The sequence below is a fragment of the Scleropages formosus genome, chromosome 13 (assembly GCF_900964775.1).
Source record: "Scleropages formosus chromosome 13, fSclFor1.1, whole genome shotgun sequence".
Classification (NCBI taxonomy): Eukaryota; Metazoa; Chordata; class Actinopteri; order Osteoglossiformes; family Osteoglossidae; genus Scleropages; species Scleropages formosus.
In genome coordinates, this window is record NC_041818.1 from 6,685,696 (window position 1) to 6,710,331 (window position 24,636).

The 24,636-nt window shown below is 39.2% G+C and overlaps 1 protein-coding gene across 2 annotated transcripts in view; it reads right to left on the minus strand.

The window, feature by feature from the left end:
• Positions 1–24,636, minus strand: part of nlgn3a (neuroligin 3a) — a 199,834-nt gene that overhangs the window by 112,391 nt on the left and 62,807 nt on the right. Inside the window, exon 3 of one of the 2 annotated variants that reach the window (XM_029257602.1) lies at positions 10,377–10,436. The exons of the other annotated variant lie outside the window; for it this stretch is intronic. Within the exon in view, the coding sequence (XP_029113435.1) occupies positions 10,377–10,436 (60 nt within the window). The remainder of the gene's footprint in view (positions 1–10,376; positions 10,437–24,636) is intronic. 2 annotated transcript variants of the gene reach the window in all.

Consider the following 24,636-nt stretch of genomic DNA (forward strand, 5'->3'; position numbering starts at 1 on the left):
CAATAGCTGTGTGTGTGTGTGTGTGTGTGTGTGTGTGTGTGTGTGTGTGTCGGGGGGGGTGCATTTTGGGTTCTCCAGCAGCTGGTCATAAATCTTACTGAAGCGTTTTACATTGTGCCACCCCGTCACCATAGAGGCACTGGACAATAGCAGGAGAGATAAGGACCACCTTAGATTGCTGTGTCGCTATACGGTAAGAGCGTGTTCGATGTCAACACCCATCTCTGCAGAGATGCAGAAGCACAAAACTGACAGCGCTGCTCCATGACTGACTTCATGTAATTTTTATCCAATCTGCTTCCGTCGGGGAGCTTGAGCAGTCTTACAGCATTGGCGTTAGTAAAATGACAGCAAGAACCCTAACCCAAATGACTTGACTGATCATAAAAAATCTGGAGCGGCTCTTTTCAAGGAACCGCATTCTTCAAAGGCATTGGAGGCCATCTCAGATACTACAGGTCGTATCACACCTTCTCACACTGATGATCACTAACAATAAGAAGCTGATCAGTAGTGGCTCTACTAAAATATAGTATATTACAGTTCCAAAGTACTTGTATTTCAGTTTTTTTGGACACTTCAGCCGGTGGCAATAGAATGCATAATATTACGTTTTCCAGAAATTTGGATAAAAAATAGGTAACTACATTTTTCGTACCCTGTTTCAGTTTTAATTTTACAGATTTTAAAAATTATATTAAATAATTATGACTGGCTCTGAAATGATGGCAAAAAAAAAAAAAAACACATTATGTAAAAGTATCCTGTCATAAAATATGTCCTTTATTAAACAGAATAAGCTGCAATAAATGAATGAACTGAATGCTCTTTATACAGAAATGAAAAATGGTTTCCCCTCCTTGTGCTTTATAGTGTGTTCTTTCCATTACAGGTTATTGGTTCATTCTTTGTATAATTAAACATTATTATTTCTCAGTTGCGCAGTACTGCACTTAGAAGGTAATAATACATTATAATAATCAGGTGAAAATAAACAACTCTTTTTCCTGAATACCCTATTACCAGTGTAGTATTTTAAAGTTTAATGGAAGCCAAAAAAGGAAATCTCTTAAGAAGCTGTCTGACCCCAGTGTGTTTGCTGTGTTTGTGTGTGAAGGATGCCGTCAATCACTGTGGCCAGCCCTCTGAAGCCCTTGTCCAGTGTATACAGCGGCAGTTCAGTGAGTGACAGAGGGGAATACGTCCTTTGTGCATGACAGAAGGTCAGCCACACTGAGCTGTATAATTGCTGCTCAAGGCCCATTATGTATTTGCCAATATGCACATGAATCACACTTTAACCATGCTCAAAACTGGAATATGAATTGGCATTCATATGCACTTCACTTTATACGCACTGAGGTCTTATCGATAAAAAAACACCACTGCAAGCAATACTTCTCTTTACATAGTTAATGCAACAATATTTTAAAACTATATCCAAATGGATGCTTTACTTAGAGACGTTCAAGGCAGTCAAAGAGTTCAGAGTGGATGGAAAGATGTGGGGGTTTTTGAAAACTGCTCTCCTGGTGACTCAAACCTCAAAACTATTGAAGCAGGTGTAAGACATGGTGCCTTTTGAAGTAACGGGGAAGGATTGGAACTGATCCACCCTTGCAGGGAGGTAAGGTTGAGCAAGAGGCAAAGGACCTGGCTGGGAGTCCAGCAAGTGATCGCTGCATGGATCCACGTTACCACGGTGAACAGGGTTTCAGTCCTGCCTGGCCTGGCCCGATCAGAGCTTGCCATTTGGGAACAGAAGATCATGTCCACAGCACGACAGCAGAGTGTGACTGCAGCTCAGTCCCATGGCACCAGCCTCCTATGGGCACTCCTCCAGGCCACTGTACGACTTCACAGCCAGGGTGAGGAGATGGTGGGAGGAAGATGCAGGGCTCTGGAGGCACTCTAACTGGATGAGTGGCAACTGAAATATGATTCAGCTCACAGACATTAGCAGAAGATGAACTGCCAACTGAGACAAGATGACACCACATTGCTAAGTAGATGTGAGAGGTGGCAAGCAAACATGAAGTGTCTGAACAGACAGCTGTGCTGATTGTAGGAGAACAGGGAGACTCTCAGAAAAGTGTGACATAAGGGTGGCTATGCAAACATCGTCCCCCTTTACTGGCACTGGATCTTCAGAAATGCTCTCATGTACTTAGACAGTGCTATTAAGTACAAGTCCCATATAATGTGTGATGGACAGCACAATGAACGTAATCCCTCCGAGCTGAATAAATGCAGAAGGGCTGCAAGATCAGAATATCTGATTCAACTTGAACATCACCCGAGTTGGTATGCACCCTTTTGCCGAAACACCGACATTGACAATATGGGCACATTGATTAAATGCCTGATGTATTCCATTTTAGAAACTCTGAGACAGCAAAAATTGTTGAAAAAATTTTTTGAATTGATAAAAACCAAACCAGGCACATCAGTTTCAGTAGCTGATGGAAGCCATATTTAACATTTAATTTTTTTTTTAAAAAAACCTCATTCATAATTCATTATTAAAAAAATATTATCCCATAATGATAATTATTTATGCTTTGTATCACATAATGCTTATAAATTTACATAAATCAGGCATATCAAATATGCAGATACATACATATCAAAACTTCAGAAAGAATATTGTGTGTTTTATGCAAGCAAAGTACTTTGTATATTATACTCAGGATAAGCATATATTAAATTGATCAGCATGAGATGATTCCATAAATATTATATACGCAGATACACACACACATATATGCATATTGTATATATAGAACTACATACAGTATATATGTAGTAACCAATTTTTCCAGAAATAATCCCATTAGATTTCCATAATGGCAGATACTGTAAGCTACTCTCAGGAATCACGTCAGTCTATCTTGTGGGGCCCTAGGCTTTAAAGTGCATAATTGTGATATGTCTTATTATATTACGCATTGTATAATTGGCTTTGGACTGTTTACTAATTAACTTGCACTGTTTGTTATTCAGCAGTTGCATTTATGCATGTATACAAGTCAAAGTCTGTCACCATCGATTACAGCGCCTCTGAAAGGAATTGATAAGTACAATAAAACTGCCCAGATGACATGGCTTAATGACAACATGTTCTGTGGCTAAACAGCCAGCTGAATGTACATAAACTTCCATTCGATGCCTGCGACATGACAGCAATGACAAGCGATAGCTAACCGCTCCCGTTCGCTGTCGCTCCAAGCCACACGGTCTGTTATCCGCCTGGATTCAGAGCCTTTTTAATAGGCTGTGCAGCGGATTGTACAGGTGAAACACTGCCGGTGGATAGAGTGAGCTCTGTAGAGGAGAAATCACTGCAGAGCTCTTCCGCAACAAAAAACGGAGGGTGCGCACATGTATTTCAGGTGGATATGAAGCGTAGCTGACAGATTGACAGACAGCTTAGAGGTGGAGAGAGAAGCACCTCAGAAGAACTTCAGGTGGGCTTTCTGTTTTAAATTACGCAAGAATGGTTTTGAAACCGAGATATCCAACTCCCATGTCATCCTTATGATGAAGGTTTTCTCTCCAGTTGTGAAGCAGACTCAGAAAATCTAGACGCTAACCAGCAAGCCAACTGGATGACTTACATTTTAAGACTTTATCAAACTTTCATTCATTGACCCTTTTTTATAATCTTATTTTTAAAAGGGCCCAAAAATTGTCTCTTTTCAAATGACAGTCAGTGTTTTTCTGCCAAACTATACTTTAGGAATCTTAAATGCTTTTAACAGAATACTGATTCTAATACACGTGTGTCGCTGATGCAGTAAAACTGATCAAGCTGTATCAATGGGTGAATCATTGTAACCATGTAATTTTCATCAGTATAATAAACATCAGCTAATGAATAATTAATACATACATAGTTTGCATGTCATTTGTTACTATCTCACTGAAAGTATCCATCAGATACATGTTTTCTTCAACTGATTGTTCATATTATCATATTAATCAATACATGGTTAGTAGGACAGGGGAATTTAAAAAAAAAATAAAATATAGAATATATGTAAGGGTAAAGGACTTGCAACACTTTACATTTAATGAATACAGATTTTTGCAGATATTTAGTGGATTACCTTTGTATTTCCAATACCCTTAGAATGTATAGAGTCCTTGCTACAGTCATACTGTCACTCCTTAAATCAATTTTACAAAATATATAGTGTATTTTTCCTTCCTCAATATATCATGTCAAAGGGAAAATATAGCCAACTGTTGCAAAGGCTCCACAGCTGTTAGCCATGAAACTTGTTTTGTGAGTCCAAAGTCACATTCAATAAAAGCTTAAAGCTTAACAACACAGATGTTTTTCAATTTATGTAGAGATTATGCTCTGGTGAAACCCCGGAGAAAGCTAATATATATATATAGTATATAATCACATATATAATATATGTGACTTTGTGTAAGAATTGACATGCAAGCTATGTCATTATTATATACCCTTATTTTAATATACATACTCTAATTTTATATAAAATAATAATAATGAGGGGGCGCGGTGGTGCAGCGGGTTGGACCGGGTCCTGCTCTCTGGTGGGTCTGGAGTTCGAGTCCCGCTTGGGGTGCCTTGCGGCAGACTGGTGTCCTGTCCTGGGTGTGTCCCCTTCCCCTCCGGCCTTACGCCCTAAGTTGCCGGGTTAGGCTCCGGTTCCCTGCGACCCCATATGGGACAGGCAGTTCTGAAAGTGTGTGTGTGTAATAATAATGATAGCTTTTAGATTAAAATTTCAAGTGATTTAAAAATAAGTGAAATTAAAATTAAAAACATATTTTCAGTCACAAATTCATCCAATACGCATAGGCAATATTCTTAAACTTGCTGCTTTATTATCTCCACTTTTTTTTCCATGGTTACGTTAAAACTCTCCTTAGCAGCACTACCAAAGTCATTAATACTAATAAACACAAGACATGACCTGTGGAAGCGATCGGAATTAAAGAGGTTACAGTCTCTATATGGCTCAAATGTATAGCTTTCTATTGGATGTACAGATGCTTCTTAACTTGCGATGGTTCAACTTATGATTTTTTGACTTTACAATGGTGAGCTGGCTTCAATAGAAACCATACTTTGAATTTTGGCGGGTGTGATACTCTCTCGTGATGCTGGGCAGCGGCAGCGATCTGCATCTCCCAGCCTGCCACGCGGTCACTATACAGATGCCCCCCTGCACTTACGTTGTGTTTTGTGCATCCATAATGTCAGGGAAATGTCAATCTGTATCTCCTGCTACTGGTGGGAAGAAGAAGAGGAGGGCAATTACTCTTGAAGAGAAACTCAAGACAACTGCCCAGCATGAAGGCGGCAAACCTGTAATTGCCATCGCACGTATGCTAGGCTATGATGTTCGGTAGCTTGGGTGTATTAAATGCATTTTTGACTTACGATGGGTTTCACGGAACCTAACCCCATCGTAAGTTGGGGATCACCTGTATAGTTAAAAACACCGCAATGGAATTAATGTGCTCAAACTCTCCTATCTCGGCTAACGGAGATCACTACAAACCTAAACTGAAAGAACTGGTAAGTAAAAGTAACTTAACAAATAAATTTGGAAAAAAGTTTGCATGTTTGAAAATTTCTGACTCGGCCATAAATACTTTGAAGTTTGTTATGCAGCTCACAGCAAAGTAAAAGAGAATAAAAACTCTACAGAGAACGAAAATTATTCGAAATTTCTCAAGCCTGTACAAAGTGTAGCAACCTCAGTTATTTTTATTATTCAATGTGACCATGCTACGGAATGGAATTTCAAAATACAACCAGACACAGAAAAACCCTTCAGGTAAACAAACGGAATGCCCTTCACACTACATAATGGTCACACTGTGAATTTTCTGTTCTCAAATACCATAAAAGTGAAGACACACTGCAGACTTTCATCTATTGGACTGGTAACATAGCTTCACTGCATACTATAACAGCCGATGTATCAGGTATTACGGAATCTCACCTGTGTCCAAAACAGCTGCAAGTTCACAGCCCAGGAGGGAGAACATCTATTGTGTTCAACAAATTGAAATGATTCCGGTACCTGAGCAAACAGCAGTTCAAACTATACTTCACATGCTCTGATCATGGTGAATTTCACTTTCCCTCTACAAGATGCAATTAAAACTGTACAACCACTGCTGGTCAATGGTTATGATATGAGGAGTATCTGAAAAAACATCATGTTATCATATAAGAATCTTGGAGTTGACTCAGCTGAAGTCTGAGCTCAATGTCTTGTCTTATTCAAGGCTTATAATAATACTGGAGTTGCTCTTCTTAACAGTTAAACTATGATATAACCTTTCTTCATTTTTCAGCTAATCTAAGCTAATTCTTTTTCATAATTAGAAAAATCAGTACTATCATTTGGCAGTGCTTATATAATTTCCATAATACTCACCAGTTCCCTAGCCATGCATTCAGTTGATCATTATTTTTTTTCCTCTGACAGTTCTCTGTCTTCTTATTTTGGCCCATGGGACCAACATTGGCCATGTTGCACATGTCATTTTTGAAACAATTTCTGCTGTGTCACATACCGAAATGAGTTATATGAAGTCTAACAAGGATAGTATGAAAGCTGGTTACTTGTCTCTAATTAGTAAGTACTTACTTCTTATCATTAGCCATTTACATACTAGCTAGCTGTGCCCAGAACTTACATGATAACCTCTCTGACACAGATGCAATTAATAAACATGTTTTCAGAGGCTTTGACAAAAAGGCGTCATGGCGGATCAGGCCGGATAGCGAAGACGGGTATTAATTTTCAAAAAGTATTACAGCTAAAGTGCTGATATCAGGAGAGCAGATAGCAGGGTAAGCCTGGACTTGCTTGTCTCTGTAACCATATCATTTCAGCTTTCAGCAAAGCAGTCAACTATAATAATATTAGACAGTATAATAATTTAACTGTAATAATATAATATCATAACTTTACCAGGCAACAAAAGAACAAGTCTTTTGATTTTTGTAGTGAAATTTTGAGTGACGAAAAGTTCTGAGTTGGCTGACTTCCTTACACACTGCTGCGGAAATAGTAAAAAATATCCTGCTCAACTAAAGTTGCTCCAAGGGGTAACTGAGAATTAAAATGCCAGTCAAAAATGTAATTACTTATCTGAAAAAAATTGAGGTTACTTGTGGATTATATTATAAATTCAATCAACACCGAAGTTGTATTACAATATGACTGGTTAGGAAATGTTTAATGTCCTTATGATAAACATGTGTCATCATTATTCAACAGATTCATGCTTGTGTATTTGTCTCTGCCATTATGAAGCCATTTAGGTAGGGTTGCTTCCCTCTAGGGCTGTTTCTGTCCTTTTGGCTCCTCTGTCAGCCGTTTGGCTCCTCTATCATTTTTCATTGTGCCCTTGGCTTCTCATTTCATTCGTTGTCAAAAAAAAAAACCTGGATGTTTTACTTTATTTATTTTTTTTTTGACTTGTCGGGGTTCGAGATGTCTTCCCAGACAATTGGTAGACTATGTTTTAAATGTGCAGCGCAATTTGACCTTGGCACAATCTATATTTTGTCAATTACACACAGTATTTCTCTTTGCGCTGTCGTAGAATACGTTGTTGAGCTACTTCCATCTACGACAAATTAACAAAACGTTTGCACCACATGTGTGCTGCAGCGAAATTATGACTCTTGACCTGAACAGAAAATTACTTAAGGTGACCTCAGCCCATGAAAGATGACAAGACTACTGTTGCAATCTTCTTCCATTTTTGATATGTTGCATTTTTTGGCACAAGCCATGGCCTTCAACCATATGACCTCTGGTGAAGTCACCAATGGCCACACTTACTTAAAAGTTTAAATCTTTTTCTGGACATTTCACGGCAACTTCAAGAGGCAGTGTGAAATCTCGACTTTGAAGCTACAATTGACAAGGACATCTTTAGAAAGATCTAGACTTCACCATAGACTGTATGATGTCTTAGACCCTCTTACTATCCATTTAAATTCATTATCATGTTCATTGTTCAGTATTCGTATTCCTCCACCTACCAAATGCTTTATAGGGATCTCATATACCATGTTTTTGGAGGTACACAATGTTTCTCATGACCTTCCATTAAGGACTACACATTTCATCATTAGGTTTACTTGTAATTATAAATATGATTACAGCTCTTAATTTCAGGATTCAATAAATTCATTTATACACACACACACACACACCGTCTGAACCGCTTGTCCCATATGGGGTCAGGGGGAGCCAGAGCCTAACCTGGCAACACAGGGCACAAGGCTGGAGGGTGAGGGGACACACCTAGGACAGGACATCAGTCTGTCACAAGGCACCCCAAGTGGGACTCAAACCCCAGACCCACTGGAGAGTAGGACAAGGTCCAACCTACTGCGCCATAGCACCCCTCTTCTATAAATTCCCTTAGTAGTAAATAAACTGAGGAAAGGTATTGATTACAACACAATCATTGTTTATATGCAGGGGAAAGGTATAATTTTTTTTTAATCTTTATTTATCTTTTTACCTGCTTAGACAAATGGTGAAAAGCCAACTTGATTTAAAATGGAAAATGGGCTCTTGATTTTCAATTTCATTTACAGAATTTGACAATTGGGTATCTTTTAATTAAACGATTATGAAACTTAAGTTTGGTTATATTGGAGTATACTGATGAGAAAAGGCTTTAAACATTTTATACATCACTCAAAATAGATTGAAAAAAGGTTACAAAAGATTTTTGAATAATAGAAAGAATACAACAGTCTTAGTAAATAACAGTAAATTCTTACAAGGTCAATTTGACCAGGTAGTTAAGCTGTTGGAATGCAGTTGTCCATGTGTCACTCAACAGCTGGGATGTAGGCTTTCTTTCCATTAATTTTGAGGAACAGCTGGACTCAAACGTGTTGAAATAATACACAATTATAAGTCAGGTGAGCTGCAAAGAAAAAAAAAAACGGAAAAAATCCATAAGATAATCCATAATATAGGGACATGAGAGGAATAGTAATAGTTGCTGTACTTGTGGTTGAAAACTACTCCACAAGTAGTAGCAGACCGTAGGCACCAGCCGCTCTGCGAGTTGTGCTATTCTTGTGTCAGAGTAAAATGTTTCTGCACCTCTCCCAGGGCTATGCATACATTTTAGGAAGAAATACTCCAAAGGTTTTCAAAAGAAACCCCTCTAAGGAGTCAAATTGGATACCTTAACATGTCTATATGCAACCTGTGAAGAATTTTTGAGACCCTGTAAAATATTATGAAGGTGGAATTTATAAATACATGTACCCATTAAGAAATTCTCTCTGAATTAAAGAATTGTATGATTCCCAAATAGCTTCAGCAAAAGCATTACCTTGCCAATATATTACACAACGTGCGAGGAGTGTGATCACTAGAATACATAAATATGGTTGCATTCTGTGTTTAATGGATACAGCCTGATTTTTCATAATTTGATGCAAATGGCGCATCTTGCAAAGCCGTTACGCAACAACAAGACTTAAGTAAATGTTATCAGAAGGTAATTCTCATTATATGAATGTGTTCAACTTGATTGACTCAGTTTCTTGTTACTGGAAGCAAGGAGCTTCAAATGATACCACGAAAAAGAAAAAAAAAATTGCAGGAAAGATTTCATTCAGAGAATCAGAAAAATCCTTTCCCACAAATAATCTGCTGGGTAAAGCATCCTCTCTGCAGATAAGACGTGAGCTCATTGTTGCCCGATCAATATTCTCCAGCCTATGCAATGAATACACTGGCAAAGGAAACTGAAGCAAAACAGCCTTCTATGAGAGCTATTTTCTCCTAAATTTGAGCACACTAAGGGGGTTGGAAGTATACGACAAAGCTTTGAGTTACAAAACCCTGTTCTACATGGGTGTCAATATAGTCCCGTCACCCCATATAATTCATCTTCACCTGGACCAGTTTAATCCTCCTTTATATGTGGAACAACTTTTAGTACACAAGGAGCCCTTACCTATTTCAAGGCCAACAAGTCCTAGTTTGAACCACTGCAATTCACATACAAATTATGAGGCTACACAAGATATTGAGATAAGTATGTGGGACATCAGAGCTACAGATCAATCAGATTACTGCCACTGCTTTCCTCATACCAATAATAAACACATGGCACACACACAACACAAACGTCACACTTTCTGGGGCAATCGCACTCACAGATCACTTTGATGAGTCTGTTGACTGATGGGACACTGAGGTGCAAGATGAGGGAGCAGTCGAAATACATAATCATACATTTAGGAGTCAAGTTCTGAACAAAATACACACTGGGATACTGGGAAGAAAAAAATTGAGTCATGCATCATCCTTGATCACCAAGGAGAATACCTTCATCTTCATCACCGTCGTTATCGGACAAATCCTCGCCCTGTTTTTTGCCGTGTGCTCCTGGGGTTGAAAGAAGGAAGACACAAAAAAGCACAAGAAAAATTCAAAATAGCATGATTGACAGGACAAAGAGGGATAGAGAAGAAATGGCAAACAATTGCAAAAGATTGCAGCCTCAAGTTAAATAACATGTCAGGAGAGAGAAAGCTTCTCAGCAGGAGCAGTCGTTTGTCTAGAGAACGTAATGTACTTTCCTTGAAAAGCATACATTTTCTCACCAACAAACAAGCACACAAAAAATGTATACTTAAATTCACACATCATACGAATACAAATTCGTAATTGTTAAAGAGTAGCTACGTAAATTTTGTAATTAATATTGAAGGAAGTTTACAATAGAAAAACAATGCCTATTCATTAATACTGAACAAGGATTTAACCACAGGAACCTTGAATCTGTAGCAAAACTATATTATCTTTTCTTCTTTTCTCAAGGGCTATTTCAGCTATTTTAGCTGTAATTGTTTATTATGCATGTGTCATATTTCAATATTAACTTTGGGGACTCTCTCTCTATATGCATTTATTAATTTGAAACAAAGCAAAGAGACAGTCTAGAGACAGTGCATTGGAGAGTCAGCTGAGTGTGAGACCTAAATGAGCCTTAGCCACACATTAACATGACTATACTGAGAGATTGAGATGAACTCTTGCAGTCCCTAAATGGAGTATTCATGAATCGCAGATTCACGTAAAAGATGCAAATGCTTTTTGTCCATTTAAGTGTTTTGATCATCTTGAGTGCAATTCACTTTACAAGACAGTCAACGAGGTGAAATGGGAAACTTTCTTTCACACGATTATAACCCTTATTTACATAAGGTCGAGCCTAGGGAAGTATATAAAAAAAAAAAAATAAGATGGAAAACACATTTGAGGCAATATAACAGCAACTGTAAGATCCTCAAGTAGTGTTTAAAATCAAATGGTGCAGTTCATCAAAATCAGTTTCAAATAGTGCAACTGGAAATCAAAGATGTTGCATATTAACATATTTTTCACTGATTGTAAAGACAGTTTTTGTCTTTGAAAAAAATAAAGTTTTTGTAACCATAAAAAACAGTTGTATAAAACCATCTTATTTAATATTCACTGTGAGGATAAAGCAATATCAATACAATACAGCTATACTCGAAAAGTACAAATAAAGAATGTTAAGACATTAAAATACAAAAAGTAAAAAAAAAAAACTTGTTTCATTCTATATTGTAAAACATTCTTTTATCATGAAAGGAAAATTCCTTTGAGATTAATACAGTTTCTGTCTGAACACTAGCAATTCATATCCTCCAAAGTATATTAAACTGAATATACTTCATTATTTTCATTTTAAAGCAACAAATCATATTTATCATTTGCAACTAAACTGGCTGTGTTTATAGTAAAATCATATTGTGCATTACATTGTTCTTACTATGTACTGCTTCTCAATAGATGGTTTCCACAAAGCTGCGAAAATGAGTATATAACGAATCTAAAGTGCACTGTGAATATGACATTGTTGGAAACAACTACAACATAAATAGCCTGTTGCTGCTCATTAGGTTCAGTAGCAAAAATTCTCACTCAGAAGGAGAGCATTGTCAATCACAGGAAATCTGAAGTACTATACAGTGTATATCTCTCTTAAAAACATTTTTATGTTTTCTGACATCCAAAGAAATAAAATGACCACATTCAACCAGTTAATCTAAAAAAAAACCCCATGGTTTTGAATCATGCTTTGTTACATGAGGGAAGCCAAAATTTTACAATTAACATAAAAAAGTCCTTTAAGCTTTGAGTAAAAATAGAATTCTGAGGCTTTCCGCTTTTAAAGCGTGCTTATTTACCACTTGTTAAGTTTGAACAAGTTATGTCCTGCTTTTGACCCCTACTGTCTTTGCTCATTTGACCTGTTGACAGCTTTGTGAAAAACTCCTATTCTCCGCCGCCCCCTGTTCAGCTGCAACCAGTGAGCCACACTGTACGGGAGGAGAGGGTACAAGACAGCATCATGCAGCCATGTGCCTGTCCCCCGGGAATATACTGCAATATTAACCTCCGAGTTCAATAACCAAGCCATCAGTCTCATTGGTGAGAGTAGCAGAAATGTCCCTGGCAGAAATCCAAACAGAACTCTGGGTTTGGGAATTCGATGCTGAGCAACGGAAGGGTGGGTTTGGGGGTGGGGGTAGGGTCGATCTAAATCTCATCAAATGTGTTGCATCAGAGCTGAGCCCCCTCCAAACTCTTCCACTTCCCTGAGAAGCACAGACAGAATTGGCAATGCATTAGATAGAACAGAGCAAGCTCTGTGAGAGGCGCCGTGCTCACTGAATACCAAGTGCCTTGGTTTCTGGAAAAATAAGGTTCTGAATGCCAACAGCTCATTTCATAAAGGTCAAATATTATAAGCGACTTAAATGCTCATTCTCTACAGTGGTGAACAGCGTTCGGTCACATTCTAGTCTAAAATCCTCATGCGAGTCCTTTTTCTTGTGTCCATGCGTGGACAACGTTCCTAAAGATTTGTTCCACTAAAATTCCTAGTACGATTCTTCGAACACATTGCCAATCACTTGTTCTCCATAGAAGCTGACAAAGAGCTTATATGGGACATCTCTGAGAGAATGACTGAAAATATCACTAAAAAAGCTATGGAGCCTGTAATCCTGTAATGAAGGACAGCCAAAATTCACACAGAGATCAGATGCTCCGAAATAAACCATCCTACAGACATGCTTTTACTCTCTCAAAGAGAAAAAAAAGGGTTCATTTCAGTTATGGAATAATAAAAGCAGGTTACTATATTTTTTCAAGTCATTAAAAATTAAAAATGTGAAGGAAGTTGATGCAATAAGTTTATATTTAGTATGCAAACATAAACGGATTTCATCATTTAGTACTATACTCTGCCATACTAACGCAGACTGATCAGCTGAATAGCAGATAGAATTTAGCATCTATTCTAGATACCTGGAGCTATGTTCTTACATTTCTTTTAACAAAAGGTCTACAAAACTATAGCAATATTTTTAAAACATATTTCATACCCACATGATCAAGTTTTTTTTTTCTTTTTTTTTAAACTCATCATTTATTGTTACACCAAACAAAAATTATTTTCATGCTTAATTCAAGGGGGTGCGGTGGCGCAGTGGGTTGGACCACAGTCCTGCTCTCCGGTGGGTCTGGGGTTCGAGTCCCGCTTAGGGTGCCTTGTGGCGGACTGGTGTCCCGTCCTGGGTGTGTCCCCATCCCCCTCCGGCTTTATGCCCTGTGTTGCCAGGTAGGCTCCGTGACCCCGTAAAAGACAAGCGGTTCTGAAAATGTGTGTGTGTTTAATTCAATTTACTTTTACAGAGTTCTTCTCATCAGAGTAATAAAGAGCAGGGACGTGACAGAGCAATGATAATGCTTGGCTGAATTTGACAAGTAAGCCAGCTGGCAGCTGAGGAGAAGAAAACAAAAACTCCCATGTGGTTATTGTGAATGTAATTTTGTTTTTCCAAAAACAAGCTAATTCAAAGGCTATAAGGGTTTACAGAATTTGCCTATGAACCTTATCAGTCAACTTCCTCTGTAATTACTTGGAAAAAAACGTTAACAAGTACTTTTCTGCAGCTCAATCACTAGTAAAAGGGAGGGACTTAATATGCTGTCATTCTATACTACGTATATTACTAATGCTTTTCAAACAAAATAGATACAGCATCTTATTGAAGCAATAAAAGTTCTCACCAAATTTTAAATAACGAAATCTCATGTATGAACGATGCAATACCTGTGACTTTATTTACAGAGAACAAGTTTAATTTACGTTTTACAGGTCCAGTCTTATGTATATACTAATGAAGTCTTTATTCTTCATTCTCTATTCTTATTCTTTTATTCTTTATGTAGTCTGTTTAGAAAACTGCATACACTGATGAAAATGTTAGGTAAAATGAGGTAAAATGAGGCTTGAGACCACCAAGCTTAAAGAAAGCTGCACGAAAATATTTTGAGGAAAATATCAAATTAATTTACCTACCAAAGCGTTTCTTTAAAAATCTATCGTACCTGCAGCTGCAGTGTGACATGCTTGTATTGAAAAGTACATTTTACTCCGAGTTTCGAATACAAGAATACGAATGAGAATGACAGCTCTCTTGACTAATGTTTAACACATATGGAATACAATTACTGGTAAAGTGCCTGAAATACATTTTTGAATATACTAGTACAGCCTAGCTTTGGAGATATGAGAAGGTCTTCACAGAGTGGAAGACCCACTGTTCTGCCCTCTGTGGGCCACAGGTCTTTAGTTGGATGCTAAGCATCCACAGCTTTGAATCATGGACTCATCCTTTAACAACACAGGCTACATTTGATGAACCACAGCTCTTGTGCACCACGCTAATTGGATGATTTCTCTCATTAAAACAGATATTGAGGCATGATGTGGATATACAGTATAGCTGGGATACAAGGTTTCTCATTTCTTGCTCCACAACAGAAACGTTCATCGGAAAACAATCAATTCTTACTGTGTTATCAAGTAAAAACTCCTCATTTGGGCTCATTTGGGGTATTACAGTCCCCCCCCCCCCCCAATGATTTCTCGCATTGCAATAACCACACATTATTTGTCTGCCCTTGTGAACTCACGCAGTCTGCATGGCTTAGGAGTCAGCGTCGAAGGGATAAGAAAAAGCGTGTCCATTTCGTCAAAAGCTGCCCGAACGTGACATCGGTCCTTGAGATAAACACGTGCCTATCCGCTTTCCGAAACACAACAATACTCTTTACGCATGCGAGCCTTCCCAGAATTAGGGCCATAAATAGGTCAGCTGAGCCTTGGCATGTCATTTAAATCCTGGTGAATTCCAGGCTGACAACAATGCGCGCAACCCAGATACGGCAAACTCAGCTGAGCGAATGGGTGCGTGCAGGAGCTTTGCCTGGTGGCCATGTGCAACCTCTCCTTCTGGTTTAACATGGTCTTGTGCTGCCTGCCTGACTGACTCGATGACCTCTGACCACGGGTGTCTTGTCACTCTGTGTGTGTGTGTGTGTGTGTGTGCGTGGGGTGGGTCTCGGAGCTATCGGTAGCGTCTACGGTACAGCAGCTGTTGAGTGGGCCTGCCGCACCTACAACTGAAGCAAGACCCCTGGTTTCTTTGTGGTTTCCTCTTACACAGGCATTTGCAGCTTCCTTTTACACACCGCTCTGCGATTTTCCCTCGCATGCTCGTTGGTAGCTTCCGCTAAAACGGTCGTTCACGGCTTCTCCTTGCAGGCTCGTTCACGATTCTCCCTTACGCGCTTGCTCACGGCTTCCTCTTACATGCTCATTTGCACCTTCCTGTGACATGGCGCTCCTAACATGCCTGTTCATGGCTTCCCCTTACATGCTCGGCATACTGCTTCATCCGCCCGCGGTAACGTAGAGTCCCGGCACTGTCCAGCATCAGACTGACACGGCCCTGCAAACTCATTTCCACAGCGCATTACTGCCTGCCAGCACTCGGGGAGAGCCTTGCAAGAACCCGGGTGCGGTGGCGGCCTCACAGCTCTGCCGCACGGGAGGGAGTCGCAGAATTACATTCTTTCATTCGGTTCTGCCTAAACTCTTCCCCCAGACTTAGATTTTCGAGACGGATTGTGTCCTTTGGGTTCTTAGGTTTTAAGTGTCATGTAATACGCAGTAAGAACCTGACCTGGATGCTTATAAAAACACTGATACTGGTGTGTCCTTGCCTGCAGTGCAAAGGCAGACAGATGCAGAAATATCAGGCGTCTTACATAACAGACTTCTTCACAGTATGCAGCAATTCATACTATTTACAACAATTTTTCAGTATCGCCCCAGTAGTTCGAGGAATCGAATCGAGGAATCACAGAGCAGAGGTTTCTCCCTCATAACAAGTGTCATTCGATCTTGAAGATCTGATCTCAGTGTGAATTCTCATAGAGACATAATATTAATATATTAATATTAGCAGTATATGGGAAATATTAATATATTGCATTTTTAATATATACGAGACAAATAGTCACAAGAGGTTAACATTTTCTTCAAATAGTAAGCAAAATTCTAGAATTATCTTAGCTCATTCAGAACCAAGTCCAGACCATGAAAACTGCTGTGGACACCTTTAAATCAATGTTTAGTACTCGCATGCATGTAATAATTGTAGTATGTAATAATAGTGACCTTAACATTGTAAGTCGCTTTGGAGAAAAAGCATCAGCTAAATGAATAAATGCAAATGTAATGTAATGTAAATGTTCAAAATCACGTATACACAGCACATTTGTGTACTCTTTTACTCCCTTTCTCTCCCGTGATTCTCTTACAGTTATTTTGTTTTTTTACATTGTGGTTTTCTTCTGTTGATCTTGGGCAGCATGATGTCACAGCAGATATCTTACAGTTGTTGGGCTGTGGATTCAAACATGGGTTCGAATCTGGCACAGCCTACGTGCAGGGAACATTTACACATGTGCACAAAGGTTTTCAGCAAGTTACGAGGACTTCCTCCAAGAGCCTGAGGACATGTTTTTCAGATGAACTGGTGACTTGAAATTACCCATTGTGAGTATCCTCTGGTGTGTCCCATAAACCAATATCCTGCCTTGCACCCTATAATAATAATAATAATAATAATAATAATAATAATAATAACAATAATAATAAATAATAATAATTATTATTATTATTATTATTATTATTGCTGTTGTTGTTGTTGTTGTATCACTATATAACCACCTTACATAACCAAAATCTATCGTAATGTTCATAGCATCTCTGCTGAGCTTTTCATAAAGTAGAGTCTGAAACAGGGGGCGCCCAGTGGCACAGTGGGTTGGACTGGGTCCTGCTTTCTGGTGGGTCTGGGGTTTGAGTCCTGCTTGGGGTGCCTTGCGATGGACTGGTGTCCTGTTATGGGTGTGTCCCCTCCCCCTCCCGCCCTTCACCCTGTGCCACTGGGTTAGGCTCCAGCTCCCTATGACCCTGTATGGGACAAGCAGTTTCAGATGATGTGTGTGTGTAATTTACAATAACAGTAAAAAGTCTGTTGAAAGTCACCAGTGATGATATTGGCTTTCAAGAGAATCCTATGTGTTTAAACACTGCAAGTTTTATGTAAGCCTTTCCTTTGCCTTATTCACTTTAAGCACTTTCTTTAAAACTTTTTGCTTAAGGGCTCATTACTATTTAGAGAGTCATGTGATTTTTCGGAGATGCTTGCCAGTGGGTACATGAATATCTGGCATCAGACACGCACAGGAGAAGTCATACCCAGTGTGGGGAGGATTCTATTTCCTTCAGCAATTTGAGTACAAATTCCATTTGCCTGTGACTCCAAATTTGCAAAAAAGAAGCATAAGTTATACAAGGCAAACCTGTATTTTCCTACCACACTTGTTAAGATGGATGTGACACAAACAATATGTGAGATGTAACTACTCTGTGGTGTTGGCTTCCAGTAAAAAAGAATGAAGGTGACTGGCTGAAAAAAAAAAAAAAGGTTCTGAATCTGGAATCAGTGGAACGTTCAGATAAATAGAATAGAATGTTCATAATACCAAAGTTTCCCATCAAAAGCATGTTTTCTGAGAAACTGACAAACTTCAGATGTGGAAAAAACTAAAAATAGAATCCAAGAAGAATTTGTCTGTGAAAATGTTGCTCTTAAATACACACACACACACGCACATCTCCAGAACCGCTTGTCCCATACGGGGTCACGGGGAACCGGAGCCTACCCGGCAACACAGGGCGTAAGGCCGGAGGGGGAGGGGACACACCCAGGACGGGACGCCAGTCCATCGCAAGGCACCCCAAGCGGGACTCAAACCCCAGACCCACTGGACAGCAGGACTGTGGTCCAACCCACTGCGCCACCGCACCCCCTTGCTCTTAAATAACTATCTACATTTTATGTAATAGAACACGGAAGCATTATAGTATGTATCATTAAGGATTATGGTTGCTAATAAACTTCAATTTACTGTAGTGGAAAATTGAGAATTCATTCTTACTCTCTCCATCCATTACAGTGGTGCACCAGTTTAACCAAATCTTTAGGCAAAAGATCTACTTTCAAAAGCTCTGGACTGTAACAAACAAATAAACAAACAAATAAGAGTTGGATTGGTAATGAAGCAATTCAGGTTAGAATCCTTTGTTAAGGTTACAACAGCAAGGCTTCTCCCAGCACTAGAATGAATCTGCAAACTCTATGTCAAGAGTCCAGTTCTGCACTCATTAGCTACCCATTGCCTAGAGATTTACTCTAAGTAAGACACAATATGTGTAATTCACTACACTTTTATGCTAATTTATAGAATATTTTGTGACACCATAAGCTCATAAATTACTATAAATGCCAATTAAAAATAAAAGGATAAATTCAATGTAATATAATTATCATATAAACAATAAGTAGTTGCTGCTCTATAATTAAATACACCAGTGGAATTCATGTGTTTAAACAAGATTCTATGCTTTTTCCATGGGGAGTTGAATTCAGTTACATCATTATAAATTTATCACAACTCCTTTTAGTTTAGAAGCGCAGACAGTGCGTTTGAAAGAATTAAAGCTTGCATGGCATGTTTTGAGGTCATGGATAGAAGGATAACTAGAACTCTAAAAAGATTTAGCTGTGGCCAGATATTGAAATCCTAAACATATATCCATCAGTGATTCTGGTTGGAAAGGCCTTAATAATAATAGTATTTTGCATCTCAAAAGAAACTGACGAGCACCTAAATGTTACAGCTTACACATCTGGGGTGAGATCTTTAAGATGTTTTTTTCTTACTGATTAAATATTTGATTTTTTTTTCTTTTTGCCTGTAAAAAAGTTCCAGTTTAAAAGGCCTATTAGAACTGTGTTTCACTTAAATGAATAACTACCCTATTAGGGTAGTTACGAGATTAGTGAATGACTAGGTAATATCTATATCAAAGAATATGTCATCTGAGGATACGTATTTGGCCACAAAAGAAATTTGGAACTGCACATGATATTTCACTTGTTTGGGGAAGAACAGTGAACTACTATGCAGTGCAAGGAAAAGAATAGTATGTAATTATTATATTTTATGTGCAACACATTTCAACCATCCTCTGATACATAACACACTGAAATCTCTACCGCCATCTCTACTTCTATAACGTCTACTATCATTACCATGTGTTAGGTCCCTACACAAAAACCTTTTGATAGGGAATTTATATGCGCCCATCTACTCTCCAGATAGTCATGCTTGAATTCTAATGAATCGTGCTTGTCTTCATTGATCTGGAGATTTTTTTTTTTGTGTGCCTTCTCCCCATTCTGTAGTCCTTGAAGATCAGTTCTTTATGAGAAACTCGGGGCCAGCCAAACCAGGCGCTGCTCAGGTAGAAATAAACAGGGAAGAGCAAAAAAATCCTTCATGTGGTGTCAACAGAGCTTCAGCCTCAGGCTCAGTGCGCGTAGCCTGCTCGGCCGCCACAAAATGGCCATCAGGAAAATAGAAGATGGCCAGACACAGAATGGATCTAAAACAGGAGCCTATCTTCCACAAAGGCTAACTTTCTTTCTCTCTCTCAAAAAGGGTGATTAAAATTAAATCAGAACAACTCAATTTTTCAGCAGATTTTTGAGCTTTTAAAATGAAAAAATATTAACCAAAATTCTGGAATCTATGCTGTGTCCTGCTGAAAAAAAGGGAAAGTACAACTTGAGTACAATGGATAAGCTTCTGCTTTAAATATCATTTATGAGTGCTATCAACCAAGCTGCTTAGTTTTAAAGACTTCCCTGCAGATCTGAATGGAGAATTCAGATGATTAAGGCGGTACAAAATTAGTAAAAAACTAGAAAATGTATGCTAATTAGGCATAGCTTTCTTTCTCCTTTGACATTGGCCAGTTAATTTTGTGACTCTACTGGAAATATACTGGTTTCCTTAATTCTGTGATCTTATGTTTTTCTGTGTACAGTCACCTCTCAACTTATGCAAATAGGTTGTTCTTCAACCCTTTACGTAAGTCAGAATTTCCCTATGTCAGATTCCCCCTTCTCCCCCACCATTCAACATAACAACATTAATAATTTTTCCACCTCAGTTATTGCATCTTGACGTTTCTTTGTTATTATTGTTGTTTTCATGCTAGCTGTTCCTTTCACGTGCTCCTTTATTCGTTCAGCATCCTTCACTATCGTGTTTATAGTCGATACGCTAAACCTGGTTCCCGTGCTATAGGCGATAATCTTTGTCCACCTTCATACCTCCTTACTATTTTCAATTCCATCTCCAAATCTATTGCTGAATGCTTAGAAGACGCTTCTTGTTTTCCTTCAAGTGCACGGTTACCACCAGGCATTGTGAACGATGAAATGGGTAAAAAATATGCGAAAAAAGCACTACGCTATTGAGAGGAGATGCATTCACGGCTCAAAACACATGGGAACTGGGAAGATGCAGCTTCTTGCCTTGTCCGGCTACGTCGACTTGCACTTAACGTATTTAAGATGTTTTGCGTAAATAAAAGCACTATCCATAAATAATATGTATATTGGGAATTTTTTACGTAAATCCGGGTTTACATCAGTCTTATTTACATAAGTAGAGGGGTGTCTGTATATGTTTTATAATAAAACTGCATGGTTCCGTTCCTCAATTCAAGTCTGTACAAAGAACGTGAGAATCTCCTATCTGCTATTTAAAAAAGAAATGCCCATTAAGGAATGACTGTGTATTTCTTTCATCCTGCTCAAACAGCTCTTTCCAGTTTAAAACATCCAACGAACACAGTCCCCAGAGGATGACCGTATCAACAAATATTAGGGGAAGCATGACCATTTGGTTAAGTAAAAACATAAGTAAAAGGCTTCCATTGTAGAAGTCAGATTCTATTATAATGAAAGATAAAAAAAATTATCTTTTATTTTGGGTGCTCTTTAAATTGTTCCACATAAAGGAACAGCTAGGCAGATTTCAGCAGCAATACAGTTTACAGGGCTATAGTTATTGATGAACTGACTGTAAGTTTCAAGTAACAAAGAGAGCCATTACACACACACACACACATTTTCAGAACCGCTTGTCCCTTACGGGGTCACGGGGAACCGGAGCCTACCCGGCAACACAGGGCGTAAGGCCGGAGGGGGAAGGGGACACACCCAGGACGGGACGCCAGTCCGCCGCAAGGCACCCCAAGCGGGACTTGAACCCCAGACCCACCGGAGAGCAGGACTGCGGTCCAACCCACTGTGCCACCGCACCCCCTTTAGAGCCATTACAATTTCTAAAAAAAAAAAAAAGAAAAAAATCTATCCAAAGGGCATTTTCGGACAAATGTGTCAAGTAGAAAATCTATCAAGAGTGATCAGAAGCAGAAATATAAATATAAATTGTCCAGTTGGAAAAGTCGTCTACCACTGGCTACTTTTATCCATCCGTCCAATTTCAGCACAGTGGCACAGCAGGTAGCGCTGCTGTCTCACAGCGCCTGGGTGGTGCAAGTGAATGTGGGTTCGATCCCCACTCACTGCGTGGAGTTTTCATGTTCTCCCTGTGTCTGCATAGGTTTCCTCCCAGAGTCCAAAGACATGCTGTTCAGATTCCCCCATAGTGTATATGTGACAGAGAGAGTGTGTTCCACTAATGTATGGATGAGTGGCTCATTGTAAGTAGTGTATCTAGCAGTGGAAGTCACCGTGGTGAATAAGGTGTGAGGGCTGATAACACTACATAGTATCCATTGTAAGTTGCTTTGGAGAAAAGCATCTGCTAAATAAATAAATGTAAATTTCAATAACCACTTGTGTTTATCAGGGTCATAGTAAACTGGATTCTGGATGTATCGGATGCAAGGCTGCGGGGGGGTACAAGACTGAGGGGGGGCTACACCTTGGACAGGATGCCAGTCCATTGCAGTGTAGCCACAAACACACACAAAACACACAATCACTTCCAAATTCACACGATAAGAGCAATTTAGAGTTACCAGTCCATTTGAACTGCAGGTTTTTGGACTGCGGGAGGAAACTGGAGCACCCACACAGACACAGGGAAAACATGCAAACTGGCTACTTTTATATTACTCTTATTTGTACTTTGAGAAAAAAAAAAAAAAAAAAAAATCAAAGAAGATCAAGAATCACTAAACAATAATATAATTTAGAAGAAGTGGAAGTGTTGGACGGTTCTGACATCAGTGATCTCCGAAGCTGGTGAAAGCAGGCGTACCCAAGTGACTTGCCAACGACATGCTGTCTGACTTGTTAGCAAAACAAAGTGTGGTGGGAAGGCTCATTAAAACACTGGTCTAAATAAGGGTTCTACTGCTCATTTTTCAGAAGTCTTATCACTGTCAACTTTTGTTCAGTGCTGCTGCACATTTATAATTGAATGAAACACGGACAAAACCAACGTTTGAATACATGGAACTGCTCGTCTTTGGAAAAATAACGCTGGACTCGATACGGCTAATAAACGGCATGTAATCACGATAGAGGGAAAAAGTGTCGGCCTACTCTTCCAGCACCTGACCCAGATAGAGAATTAACTCATCCTCTGGGGACCACATCCAAGGACTTCACATTCACCATGCGGGGATCTTGACAAAGGTTTACCATAAGTTGACACAAAGGAAAGTCAAAGGGAGTAGTTGTTGGCAGGATGATTTCAGAAATACATTTTTAAAGCCAGATTTTAGCGAAATTGGAAAATGTGAATGGAAGTGTGCTCGGGTCATCGCGGGCTAGTCATAATAAACATTTTCAGCATGTGTAGCACTGTGCTCTGTAACATCATGGGGAGCAGTGTTTTTTCGCATTGAAAAATTAATTATGATAATAATATCCTCCTTCCTTTTTCAGTTTCAGTGCTAAAAAAAAATCTAATTAGCACCTGAAAAACCAGCGATGCTGAATTTTGGCAAACAGGATCACAGCAGCGCAGTTACATTATGAATATTTCCATTTAAAATGCAGGCTCAGGTAAATAATGCATTTTTGTTCTTACAAAGGCTCTTGGGCTCCATGGAATTACTGTGAGCAATTCAGCAATGGAGAGAAGAGTAATTATCATTACTGCACTTCAAAATAAAAGAGTAAGGTCACTCGCCCAAAAAGGCTCAAAGACAAAACCACATTTCAATAAACTTTTAAAGTTCATAGAGCATGCATGGTAAACAAGCATTAGCCTCATTATAAATTCATTATTTAAGTAAGGGAAAAGCATCGCTGAAATACCGTTAACATTTGAGGGAGAACTTTCGCTCGTTGCCCGATCTGCGGCTGGAGCTGAGTCAAAGGCAGCAAGCGCTGCCTCGAGGGCCCGTCTGTCTTGCAACAAATTGCTTCACAAAACCCAAAAGGCGAAGACCACCACCCTAGAGGACGGCGGGGGGCTGGGACCACTTTCCGCAACAACACCACTGTGGTCTGATTCCTCTAAAAAAATATAGTTTACTCTTCTTGGCTCCACCACAGGCTCTCTCATGGACATCTTTAACGGTTACTTTCAAGTCCTAAAGGAAAACAGCCCAAACTGTCAGAGGATCCTTCCCCACTTCAGCGGACCCCAGCCGCTCTCTGGAGAGCAATTTAACGCTGCTTCCCCGCAAACAAAAATAATATCTTAGCCGCAACAATTCCTTGGTTACACTGATGTAGGCCTATCTGTTAGCTCAGTGAACACTAACTAATAGTTGGCCTCTGTAATATTGGAAATAATACTATGGAAATAACTGTGCGAGATTCTGTGGGCTACAGTCTGCGTGTGCAATGTTGTGGCCAGTGCATTGGGCACAATGTGAGGTTTTGTGCTGCGTGTTATTGGTATGACATTGCATGTTCGTTTGTAGACGTTGTGTTTATTTGTCTGTTTTGCCCTTCACATGTAGTATGTCATTGTCTTTGATGAATAGAGCTGTCGTGATGCAAAATGAAATTCAGCAACCTTACAATGAAGCTCAGTCGTATCGCAAAGTATCGGAAAATATTGCATCGTATCGTATCGAATTGTATTGGATCGTATCGGATTGTAATGTATCGTATCATGTGACGTCGCGTACGGTGAAGACAGAAGTTTGGGAGCCTCGCTTGTTACGGCCTCTCCATAAATACAAGAGGTGCAAACGTCGAGTCAAGTGTTGCAGTTTTAATCTCTGCTGAATATTTTACCTCGCGTGAAAGGTACACGTCTCCTCCCTGTAAATACGTTC